Below are 12473 nucleotides of genomic sequence, written 5' to 3' on the forward strand. Positions count from 1 at the left end.
ATGCAGGTGGCATGGTGGTATTGACACTTCAGACTGTAACACACAACTGTCACCACACAATGACAATGGCTGAGAAAAGACTGAGCTGCTGGTCCCTGGTGCATGGTGGGGAGAAATTCCATTTCCACACAATGCCCACTGGAATTGGAGTCAGGTCGTCTCAGGGGTCACTCCCTCTTCTCACTGCTATGTTCCTGTTGGAGCTCTGGGCTCAGTGATTTCCTCTCTTCTTTTACTGAACGCCACACTCTGTCTTCCTCTCCTTGAGCCTGCTATCAGCCAGGGAGGGGTGGCAGTGAGGTAGAGCTGGTTGCAAACATTCATGGTTAGAAAAATGTCAGCAAAAACAGATTTGTCGTGACTATATTTCCCATTTTCTAGCCAGCTCTCCAGTGGGGATGGAGAGATGGGTTGGTTTTGTAATAGATTCCAGCCAAGGATAACCTTACCGTGAGATAACTGGCAGCTTCTCCAGCCAGAGATGGTAAATGCAAACAATTATAAGTCACTTCTAGTCTCTTTTCTCAGGGCTTAACAAAGTAAAATCCAGCTAAGAACAAAGCAACTCAATCACCTCCCAACAGCCCTTCCAGGCTCAGCCTTCCTCTTTCCCCATACTGCCCTCAGGCTATCCCTTTTACAGTTCCCAAAAGCTGACCTCTGGACTCTGTCCTTCATAGAGAACTATGTTTCCCAGAATGCCAGCTCTTAAAGGGCCCAAGGACCATAACAGGTGCACATGTGCTCTGAGGCCCAGTGACTGATGTTGTTATGAGTGGTTGCTATCAATAAAAACCATCCCCAATATCTGTTCTTGTCTTCATATCCAATACCAGCTGATCTCATTTAAAGAGAGAGAGTTCCCATTCCTGAGACTTAGCATGGGCAACTGTAAGTGTTCCAAAAATCATGAATAAGGACTCAAAAATCATGGGATTTAAAATGATGATGATAATACAATGTGGATTCTACTTGCCTTTGGGTTTTTCACCTTCTTGGGTGCACTTGAGTCACATTTTCAAGATTTTTCTTCACAATTATAGAGGCTAGAAACTTGCTTTACAAAACCCCCCTGAGACGCTCAAGTAATCACAGGATTCCAGGAGCTGGGGCTTTAAGGAAAACACCAAGCATCATGAGACTCATCATGAGGGTTGACAATACTTCAATACAGAGAAGAAAAGCCACCTCTTTAGATTATTAGTTGTGCCCATTGTGTACTAGCTGCTTTCTAGACAGGCAAGAAGGGAGAGGTCCCTCCCCCAAAGAGTTCACAGTCCAAGGTTTGGGGGGAATGGGAAGAAACATACTAACATACGTCAACACGACCAGCCATCCCTGCTCAGGACTGGCCAAATTCAGAAGGCCCAGCATTGTTTCAGGTCAGGAGTGAGGTGCATTAGAAGAGGCATGTGAGCTCTGGGGCTGCATTAGCAAGGAGTGCTTCAGGTCAAGCCCAAGATGTATTGGCAGAGCGTTGAGGGTCAGAAAGTGGGGGAGTAAATCTGGGACTGGAAGATCAGGGCACTGCAGATCAGGATTCCATGAACATTCCAGTGACCTAATGTTCCCCCCAAATGTGAAAGCTTTAATAACACATCTAGATGCTTGTCCAACCTTGCCTTCCACTGGGTATCCGGGCTGGGCTCTGTCTGCTTCTCTGCGTCTCCTCCGCCCCTCCCTGATCTCTGTGCCCTCCGGGCATCGCTTTTTTTATGATTGCAGGTGAACTGGAAGAACTGGATCCCCCACATCCATGTGGGGTGCAGGGATGCCCCTCGGGTTACGAGTGCAAGGAGTGGATTGGTCCCAACGACGGTATCACTCAGTTTGACAACATCCTCTTTGCTGTGTTGACTGTCTTCCAGTGCATTACCATGGAAGGGTGGACCACAGTGCTGTACAATGTGAGTGAGGCTGCAGTGGTACTCTGGGCTCTTTGGGAGCTCCACAGGTTGGAGAAGCAGAAGTGAGGTGTGTTTTTGCTGAACAAAGCTTCCAGGCTGTGGAGCTCTCCTGGGTCTCCTGTTTGGACTGATGATGGAAATGGGCCTGCTCATTAGTGGTGGGATGTACAATTACGGGTGAGCGCAGGCCGGACTCGGTTCTGGTTCCACTGCACATCTGGGTACCTTTTGAGAAGGAGGAAAAACTAATTAATTGGAGAGCCACATGCAACTTTGCACCCATCAGTGGTTGGATTTGTGATATGTTGCAAAGAGCTGGTCAAATGGCAAAGACCTGTCCCCTGTGCTGGCTCTAACGAACCTTCAGTTGAGGGGTGGGGCTTTGGGGAAAAATGGGCTGGATCAGATTCAGCCCTATACACGGTTTCCTCCCTCACCCCTGTTGGCAACCAGCACACCATGAGCACATTTCATGGCACAACTGGTCCCAGTCCTCGTAGAACAAACAGATCTGCATCCACTGTGTATTCCAAACTTCACTGAAGATTGCAGCTGCAGTGCCATGACTGCAGGTGTGCTTTCCTGCGCTTGGCAAGGGCTGGAATTCAGTAACACATGCAGACTCCTGTGAGTGGAGTGGTAAATGCATGAGCTGTGCTGCTTTGCTTGAGAGCAGGAGAGGTGGTTGTGCGATGATGACACGGGGCGGATTTTGTGCCTTACACGTTTGTGGAGCAGGTTCCTTGATGCGCTGATGAAGCTGCCTGAGTTTTGAGGTTGTTTCTTTGTAAGGGAGCTGTTATTGTCAAGTGTTAGACGCTGACAGCGTCTCAGGTGGTGGTGTTACAGTGTGTGTTGTGGGGATGAGGTTTTAAATATGGGTTTTAAGGTCTGGGCTAGAAACAACTGGGCCAGATTCATCCCTGGTGTAATTTCTGCTGACACCAGCAGTGTTATACCAGAATGGTTTTGTCCCATTTTGTCCAGCCCATACTGAAATTTGTAGGAAGGCTTGTATCACGGGGAGATCTGGGAACAGCAAACCCCAGTGACTGGAGAGCAGCATGTCATGCAAACTCTGCTGCCTGGATGCTGTGCAGAGGTGCTCTTAGTTTTGAATGTGTATTTTGTCAGCAGAGTTGCTAACCTAACCCTATGGTGGCAAGAGACACAATATGGTCTACCCAAACTTTAGAAGGATCCTACTCCATGTAGAAAGAAAAGCAGTACTTGTGGCACCTTAGAGACTAACAAATTTATTAGAGCATAAGCTTTCGTGAGCTACAGCTCACTTCATCGGATGCATGTAGATAAGACACAAGGCTTTTCTGGGAGGGAATAAGCAGCTGAGTGTGTGTGGGGATTGCAGAGGACGGGGTAAAACAAACACGGCAAGAAAACAGAGATAGTAAATTGAATCCACAAAGGGGCTTTGTTCTTCCGCCTTCTAAGAAGCTCTTCAGTGTCTGCAATTCTCTGCCCTGGAAGTGAGTGGTAGAATCTACCTTCCTGGGATTTAAGACGGAAAATTTTCGTGGATACCAGTGGTGTCTCAGGGTATAAGTGGGATTACAGGCTTAACCGTAGTGATGGCTGCCCACGCAGAACTGACTAGGAGGTGGAATGAAATTTTTCTCCCACAGAAAGCCTTGAGGGGTTTTTTCCGTTCCTTTGAAGCATTTAAATAGGAGCTGCCTGTTAGAATTATTTAGCGTCTCCCACACAATGTCCTGCAATAGCATGGGAAGATCAGGGTGAATGCTGGATCTTAGCCATTCTTGTGTGTGTGGCTCTCACTCTGTGATGCATGCACATACGAGACAGTGAGCTAGTTTACAGATAAGCTATACGTATTCCTCCTACACGCTGCTTGAGCTTGATAGGGAATGTGCCTCTTTGCCTCTTCGCCTATTGTTCATTTAGGAATCTTGGGACTGCAGCCCATCTCTGTCCCCCTGCTTACTTCACTAGCCCTTGTACTCTGCAATCTTGTTTTCTGCTCAAAACCTTGCTCTTATTCTCAGTGCATGTACATTCGCAGCTCCTCTTGCTGCCTTTGGCAGGCTGTTTCTCACATTAGTAGCTTACCCTCTGGGGAAGTCAGGTGTTTAGTTTAAATGCCTCTCATGCCCAATCCATCTTTCTCTTCTCCTGGCGCACTTCCTTTCTAAACTGGTTTTGTTTCTCTAGAAACAGTGCATGGAACTGATCTGCTTCAGCTAGAGCTGTTGCATTTGCCTCTTGCAAATATTACTGTATATACAAAAAAGAACAGGAGTACTTGTGGCACCTTAGAGACTAGCACATTTATTTGAGCATAAGCTTTCGTGAGCTACAGCTCACTTCGTCGGATGCATTATGCTCAAATAAATTGATTACTGTATATAGTTTCCCTCTAGTTTAGTTCAACCCATTTGTTAGGTTAGAGACTAAAACACTTCTCCTTGGGACAGGGCATGCCCCAGTCCCCAGGCTTTAAACCCTGTGATTGGTGTAAAAGTCCCAGGCCCGTTGGCGATCCACATAATAGGTGTTTACTGTGCTTGGGCTAAGGTCACATTAGCGGCAAGTGCAAAATCTGCAAGTCCTTCAAGCCCAGGACGAAGAAGGAGCATGACATTCATTTGAAGGCACTCCTGATGGAGTCTGCCCTTACCCCAGTACCAGAGCAGTGCTCCGATTCAACGCAGAGCACCATGACCTTGGTGTGCAGCACCCTGCCAATACCATCTACAAGCCGGCACCGGTCTTCTTCCATGGCTCCAGCCAAGAAGCCCAGGAAGACAGGGCGAGGAAGGACTCCAGTTTCCCACAAGGGAAAGGACAAGTCTGGGCTGGACCAAGGTCCACTCTTGGATGCCTCTTCACCCCCGTGGAGATCCTGGGCTCCAGCTCAGGTCAAGCAGTGTAGCCAAACCCACTCCCCGCCAGCTACCCTGGATAGCGGCGGAGGTCCTCAGCTCTGAGTGCCGTCCAAGATGGAGGCCCTCCAAGTGGCGCAGGACATTATTTCCCTCCCAGTGCTGCCCACTCCGGCCCCTGCGGGGTCCCAGTCCCAGGGTAAACCTGCATTGAGACCATCACAGTCTCCACCTTTCTGGCACTGCTCCCCGTTGTGGGGGACGTCCCGCCAATGGTTGCCCTCTCGCAGCCGATACGCCTCTGATCGTGATAGGCAGAAACTTCATAGCCCCATCCGGTCTCTGGACCTTGGACAAGGGCAGTGAGGCTCGAGGCATGGCTCACTGGTAACCGGACAGACCTCTGGAGGCATGCACCCACCCAGCAGGAGTTTCGGAGTTGGCACCCGGAATCTCCGTGGCACCGGTTCCACTGCAGGGACAGGTCGAGGGACCGACTGTTTTGTTCTCCAGATTGTCGCCGATCCCCCAGGATGGCGTCACTGCATGCGGCTACATCTTCGCGACGCCAAACCCACTTTAGTTCCTGATCCCGCTCCACATCCCAGTCCCACTCATCAAGTGTGATGTGTAGATCACCGGTTCGGTGCCGTTGCGGTTCCACTGGTCCCCGAGGCCCCAATCCAGATGCTCATTGAGGTCAGCCAGATCCTGGGAGGGATGACCAGTACCGATCGGACCAGAGCCACCAATCGGGAGCGACCGCTGGGTGTGGTGGATGTAGTTCCAGTGGAGTACAGGACAAGAGGTTCTATTCCCGATACTTTTTAATCCCCAAGGCCAAGGATGGTCTGTGGCCCATACTAAACCTGCAGGACTTGAACCTCTACTTAGCAAAACTGAAGTTCCGCATGGTCTCATGGCATCCATCATCCCCTCCCTGGATCCGGGAGACTGGTGCGCCTTTCTCGATCTGAAAGATGCATACTTCCACATCGCTATCTTCGAGGGACACGGACGCTTCCTCCAGTTCATGGTAGGTCCCGAACACTATCAGTTTGCAGTCCTTCTGTTTGGCCTAGCGACAGCACCACCGGTATTTATCAAGTGCACGTTGGTGGTGGTGGTTTACCTCACATGCCAGGATATCCAGATCTACCCATACCGCGATGACTGGCTCGTCAAGGGCAACTACAGATCCAAGGTCCAAGGGGATGTCACGGTGCTACTGGCCATGTGCCGTTGCCTGGGCCTCCTGGTGAATGACACAAAATCCACATTAGTTCCAGTGCAGAGGATAGAGTTCATCGGAGCGGTGCTCGACTCGACCTGCGCCAGGGCGTTCCTGCCGCTGGAGTGATTCAGGGCACTGACGGACCTCATTGCGGAAGTCTCTGCATTTCCCCTGACCACGGCCATGGTTTGCCTGCACATACTAGGTCACATGGCAGCATGTACATGTGGTGCACCACGCCAGGCTCCGGATGCGATCCCTGCAGCAATGGCTAGGGACGGTCTACTCCAGGTCCAGGGACCACCTGGAGAAGGTCGTCGCTATCCCCATAATGGTATTTACCTCACTGTGATGGTGGACCAATCCCGGGAAAGTCCTGGAAGGAGTTCCCTTTGTCAGCACTCCTCGCTCAGTGGTGTCCACTTTCCACATGAGCCAGGACATCTTCCTTCCTTCTGCCCTAAGCCCCAGGAGACTCGTGAAGAGAGGCACCTTCATGCTTTGGACGTAAGAAGGGCTCTGGTTTTCTCCTAGATCGGACAAAGCCTTTCCGTAAGTCGACTCAGCTTTTCATCTCTACAGCTGAGAGGATGAAAGGCCTCCCAGTGTCCACACAAAGGATTTCTAACTGGATCACCTCTTGCATTCGGACCTGCTACGAGTTAGTGGGAGTTCCTCTGCTGCTGATCATCAGAGCCCACTCGACTAGAGCATAGGCTTTGTCAGCGGCCTTCCTGGCACATGTTCTGATCCAGGACATCTGTAAAGCTGCAACGTGGTCCTCGGTACACATGTTCATGGCCCACTATGCCATCAAGCAGCAGGCCAAGAACGACACTGGGTTCGGCAGAGCTGTGTTGCAATCTACACATCCGTGAACTCCTTACCCGCCTCCACAGGTACTGCTGGGCATCACCTAAGTTGAATGGACATGAGCAATCAGTTACCTTTTTCCGTAACTGGTGTTCTTCGAGATGTGTTGCTCATGTCCATTCCACGACCCGTCCTCCCTCCCCACTGTCGGAGTTTCCAGCCAGAAGGAACTGAGGGTGGAGGGGATTGAGAGCTGAGCTTCATGGTTTGAGCCCCTCTCTTATGCAGCTCTTTTCACGAGCACCCCAAATCTCCTCACACACCCATGTAATACGCAGAAGCAAAGAAACACAGCAGGCCAATGGAGACAGCCCCAATCAAGCATTGTATAAAGAGTTCTCCAAAAAGCAGTTGGACCAGTATCCTTGCAGGCTTTGCATTCTAGTATGCAAGCACCGCTGGTTACCCATCTACAGTTTAAAAAGTACTGACTGAGCCTCAAAAGGCTTGGAGACTTGGCTCAGCTCAGCTTCCGTTTTCCCTGTCCTCCTCAGACTAGAAATCAATCCGGACATAGAGTCCCATGAGGCTTCCAGTAACCCCGAATTCCAGCCAGACCAGAGATCCCATGGGAACAGCCTGTCCTACACTGTTCTGATAATTCTGGACCCACCAAACCCAGGAAGTGTGGAAATGCACAAGAGGGATCGCCAACTCATCACTGCTGCCAATAAGCCCAAACAACTCCATAGTCCATTTGCAAATCTCAGAAACAGAGGATCCAAACCAAAATCCTGGATCTAAATAACCCTGGATTTTGTGGAAACCCAAATATTGATCCAAACGTTGTGGCTCAAGCCCATCTGTGCTCAGAAAAGGTTTAGTACAGGTGCAGATTTGGGCTTAGTTTGGGGCCCAGTTCTTGTTTCAGAAGGCTGTGCAGCTCTGATAGATGTCCAAGGGGTTCACAGAAGTTCCACTGCTCGGTGATCTCGCATCTTAGTTCCAGGAGTCAGTGTTTATATAGTTTACATTATGGTGATAATGTGAATGGAATTCATCCCCACACATGGCCAAATTACCAGTGTTCACTGGGACTGAGATTTCCATTTGCACCTCTCTGCATGTACTATGGCCATCTCCAGTTAGGGCGCTGGGCTTCAGTCAGCCGAGGAGTAAGGGAAGAGCTGCATATTCAGGGCCATGCTCTTTAGAGCTTCCCAGGATGCATTCTTCCCATCATGCTTTGAGGCCTTGAGCACATTTGCACTGCAGCTGGGAGGTGCCATTCTGAGCATGGGCAGACATACACATGCTAGCTTTGACTGAGCTAGTGTGCTGAAAATAGCACTGTGGCTGTAGTGGCATGGGGCGGTGGAGTACCTACCTAGGATTTTGGATGGCATTGTACTCAGGCAGCTAGCTTGAACTACTGCCCGTGTTGTTAGGGCTACAATGCTATTTTTAGCATGCTCGCACAATCAAAGGTCGCACGTGTATGTCCACCCAAAGCCTTTTTCCCCAGTGGAAGGAGATGTAGCATTTGATCCATTCTCCAGGGGACTCTGTTCGTCTCCTGCACAATTATTCAAACACCAGGCACCACTGCTGTGATGGTGAGACCCTGCCCCTGGCACGTATTTTGACTCCCAGAGGGGCAGCCTGCCTTTGAGCCAGCCTGCTGTTCTGCCAGCGCCTTGCAGCACAGCCTGTTAGTCTGTGCAGCTCCTGACAAAACATCCATGGAGCGGGAGATGGAGAGGTGTGCACACACAAGAACACAGAGTTCAGGCTCCTGACAGCACGCATCTGCCTGACATGGGCAGAGCTGGCAATTAGCTAAGTGACACTTCTCAACATTCCCCATCCAGCCCGGCCCACCCCTTCCCTCAGCTTGTTCTCTTCTCCCCCCTTCTTTAATCACACGCGTACTGAAGTCGGATAATTGCGTTCTGTGGGGATGACACAACTCCTGTGAGACCCGCATCACATGGCTCAGACGAAAGCACCAGCAAACGCCCACTGGTGAAGCAGGTGGTGGGAGCAGATTGCCCTCCTTGGAGCTGGGGTGCCCGGCAGCACTGGAGGGTGGGTGTGACAGCTCTGCTCCCCCTGCTGGGAGGGAATGGGGCTGCCGAGCTGCTCTCAGCCACACGTGCTGGGTAGCACCAGCCCCTTCCGACAGAGAGACAAGGCCCTTGCTTGTCAGCTTCTGTTGCCTGTGCCCCTGTAAATACCAACCCTTGATGCCTGGGGAAGGTTACTGCAGAGACTAATTACTGGTGTTTAGTCTGTGTGTGAGACAGAGTGCGTGCCTTGCTCTGAGGCTATACTTATTTATTGCATTTGGCTTCAGACTATCCTCTTTGACCAAATAAGCCATATGCCAGAGTATTCTACAGGACCCTGAGCAGCTTTCACCCAGCTCGGGGGAAAGGGAGTGGGCAGTTAGCATAAATGAAGAGGCCGGTTGCGGTTAGAAACTTCAGAAACAGGACCAGCAGAAGGCATCGATCTTGAAAATATGTGAGCTTGTGTCTGCGCTTGCTTGCAGGGGTTTCTGCTTATCCACAGGCGGGAGGGTTGTAGCTGTGTGCGGAGAGGTTTGGAGTTGGCGCATGCTGAACGACAGTCCCACGATGGGACGGTGTGCTTGGCGAATTTTACCTCGCTGACTGCAAGATGAGTGGTTTCCCTCAGAGCTGTATTTGGAGTCCTGCCCAGACACAAGACTGAAAGCTGAACAGAAACCCCAGCAAACGCAGCGTGGTCTGCCTGCCTCTCTCGAATGTACATATGCCATGTAGTTGTAGCCGAGTCGGTCCCAGGATATGAGAGAGACAAGGTAGGTGAGGTAATATCTTTTATTGGGTCAACTTCTCAAGGACCCAAGGAAGAGCTCTGTGTGGCTCGAAGGCTTGTCTCTCTCTCACGAGCAATAAAAGATATTCCCTCACCCACCGTGTCTCTCTCTCTCACTCACACACACACACACACACACACACACACGACACCAAGCAATGTACCCTCCTCATCCCAGCAGCGGTGTGTAAGGCATGCAGGGTGGGGTGGGCTGTAATAAACATGTTGTTGGGATGTTTTTGGTATGTCTGTATTGGTTTAACTCAACCAGGGACTGTCTGGAAGGAAGGAAAAGATTGTCTCAAGCAAACACTTGAGAGTTCGTAAGGGACAATGCTGGGACTGTTAGCTTTGATGATTTGCCTGCTCTCCAGCCAAGCAAAAAACTGGCTTGGACCAGGACAGAAGGCCCCTAGCACAGGGCAAAAGAACTGTGGCAGGATTCAAAGGGGCCCTCTCTCAAGAAGAAGGTGATAGTTGTTTGAGGGAACCAGGTTGTGACACAGGCACCTGCTGGGGGTGGTAGCTGGTGAAGCTAGGCCTATCTACGTCATCCCCACAGGATGGTAGGGCTGCTGGAAAGATAGATGGTTCTTGTGAAATCCCTTTTCTCTAGATGCTTTCTTCCTACTGCTAATGTAAAAAAAGCTTTCCAGAGACTGTCTAGGAACTATGCACCACTAGTCATAGTCCCCCGAAGGGAAGAGCCACAGGTGCTGAAGCCAGTTGGACCTCCTGGATAAGCAGGTTGGATACTCAGGGTATTATAGCCCAAGGCCCAGTCTAAACATGGGGAAAACTATGGAATTCCACCCCTCAGGGGTGCACTCAAAGACCAGAGAATTGGACAGAAGTTGCATGGTTACAGCTAGCCTTGTAACCATGACCATATTTATTGGTTTGTGGGGTTTTTTTTGGTATTCTTTTGCCTGTTAGGCCAGGGCCCCCTGTTAGCTACCAGGGGCCAGAATGTGATGCCTTTACTCCCACTATATTCTGTGTCCTTCACTGAGTATGAGGTACTCCCTGACTGCAGTGGGACTGTTGTGGAGTACCTACTATTGAGCAGGAGTACGGGGATCAGCATCTGGCTCCATGAGGCTTGCTGTGCAGGTTTTGGAGGGAGAGGAGAATCATAACTAATACATCCTAGAAATCTCTAAAAGTTACCTGCAATAGTTTTTCCAAATATAACAATATAATGATTTTAAGATACATTCTCATCACATGACTCCAGGACCTGGGGCTTTAAGAAAAAATACCAAATCTAGCAAGACTTCCAGAGCCCACAACACTGGACTTGTCCATAGCCAGAGGGGGAGCTGGGATTAGCACTCAGGAGCTCCTGACTTCTAGTCCTTTGCTCAGGGCACAGGACAATCATTTCCTAAACCTTGGGAGCTGGTGATTGTAGGATTAGCCACAGCCCAGCCGTGGCATAACCCAGCACCACGTTGTGTGATACAGCACTCCTCTGTATCACACCTTTATTATATGGTGTCAAGACTTAGCTTAATTTGTGTCCTGGACTCTAAAGTTTCACAGTGGCAGTTAAACATATGTGATTGGACAAACCCACCTTTCTGTCACTGCTGGAGCAAATGCAACCATCTGAATCTGGAAGGGAACCTGATGGAGAATAGAGGGGGTGGATGAAACATTTTCAAGAGTTCCCAGAAGCAACTGAGGTTGTAGAGAAACCCCAGGTAGGCTGAAAACCTCTACACTGTTACACTGGGCAGGACCAGAGGCATTGGAGACCTACCATAATTCCAGTGGGAGAATGAAATGCACCACAAACTGCTACACAGTCATTCAAGGATGTCAAGAATGCCATGATTCTGGCAAGAATGTCACTGGGAAAGGCATGTTGTCTTGACAAGTAACTAGCTGCCAAGTGTGCCTCTTGATCATTACGTTATAGAGCTAGTAAAGCTAAGCCATGTGCATTGTTCAAATTCACAGATAACTCAGTCTGTAATTAGTCTATCTGTGCAGTAACTGATAACCAAGCTACAGCAAGGTTATTGCAAGAAATAGACTTGACTTTGCAAAGAATAATGGCTTTTTGCAGGGCAAGTGAAACACACTTCCCAAATGGGAGTGCTAACAAGCGGTGAACAAGCAGACGTGCTTCTAATTAAAACTGCATGGCAAGGCATAAACACAGGATACAGACCAGATTAGCTAGCAATAAAAGTGGAGGAATCAGAGCATAATGCAGAGGTACCCAGCAAAAGAGCTGCAACGGCATTTGTGCCACAAAATGCAACCAGTTTCAAAAGCGTGTCGCTTTCAGCACAACTTGCACAGAAGAGCAAAATCCATTCATGAGGATGCAGAAACTGAGTTCTTGGTTGGTCCTCTTAAATTTCCAGAGCAAGATGCTATGACAGATTAGAGGTTTACATTTGACATAGATGAACAAAAGGCAAGTTTCAAAATAGCTATTGAAACTGAGTGAAGTCGTCCAGCATACCGCACACACACACAAAGGGGAATGATCTCATGTTAGAGATTGTGTCAGACCATGGACACAAAAGAAGACCTTGTGTTCATGATACGAAAGCTAGGCTGACTGGTCAGACCAAGGAGGGATGCCACTCGGTAGGTTTGAAGCTGTGGAACAGGAAGTCCCGCTTGTGCTGGAGTTGAACAGCAGTCTGTAAATCATCATGAAATGGCAAATGTTCTTGTTATATATGAAATCCAAGCCTGGTATGGAGCTGCTGACAGCAGAAACTCCTTTCAAGATTGCCTATAAATAGGGAATCAAGTTGCTGCAGAAAGAGGAGT

The 12473-nt window shown here is 49.5% G+C and overlaps 1 protein-coding gene across 8 annotated transcripts in view; it reads left to right on the top strand.

The window, feature by feature from the left end:
• Positions 1–12473, top strand: part of CACNA1E (calcium voltage-gated channel subunit alpha1 E) — a 213624-nt gene that overhangs the window by 55157 nt on the left and 145994 nt on the right. For all 8 annotated transcript variants that reach the window (XM_038412805.2, XM_038412802.2, XM_043491387.1 and 5 more), the window contains exon 6: positions 1726–1907. In XM_038412805.2, coding sequence (XP_038268733.2) covers positions 1726–1907 — 182 coding nt within the window. The remainder of the gene's footprint in view (positions 1–1725; positions 1908–12473) is intronic.

Source organism: Dermochelys coriacea, chromosome 8 (assembly GCF_009764565.3).
Source record: "Dermochelys coriacea isolate rDerCor1 chromosome 8, rDerCor1.pri.v4, whole genome shotgun sequence".
Taxonomy (NCBI): Eukaryota; Metazoa; Chordata; order Testudines; family Dermochelyidae; genus Dermochelys; species Dermochelys coriacea.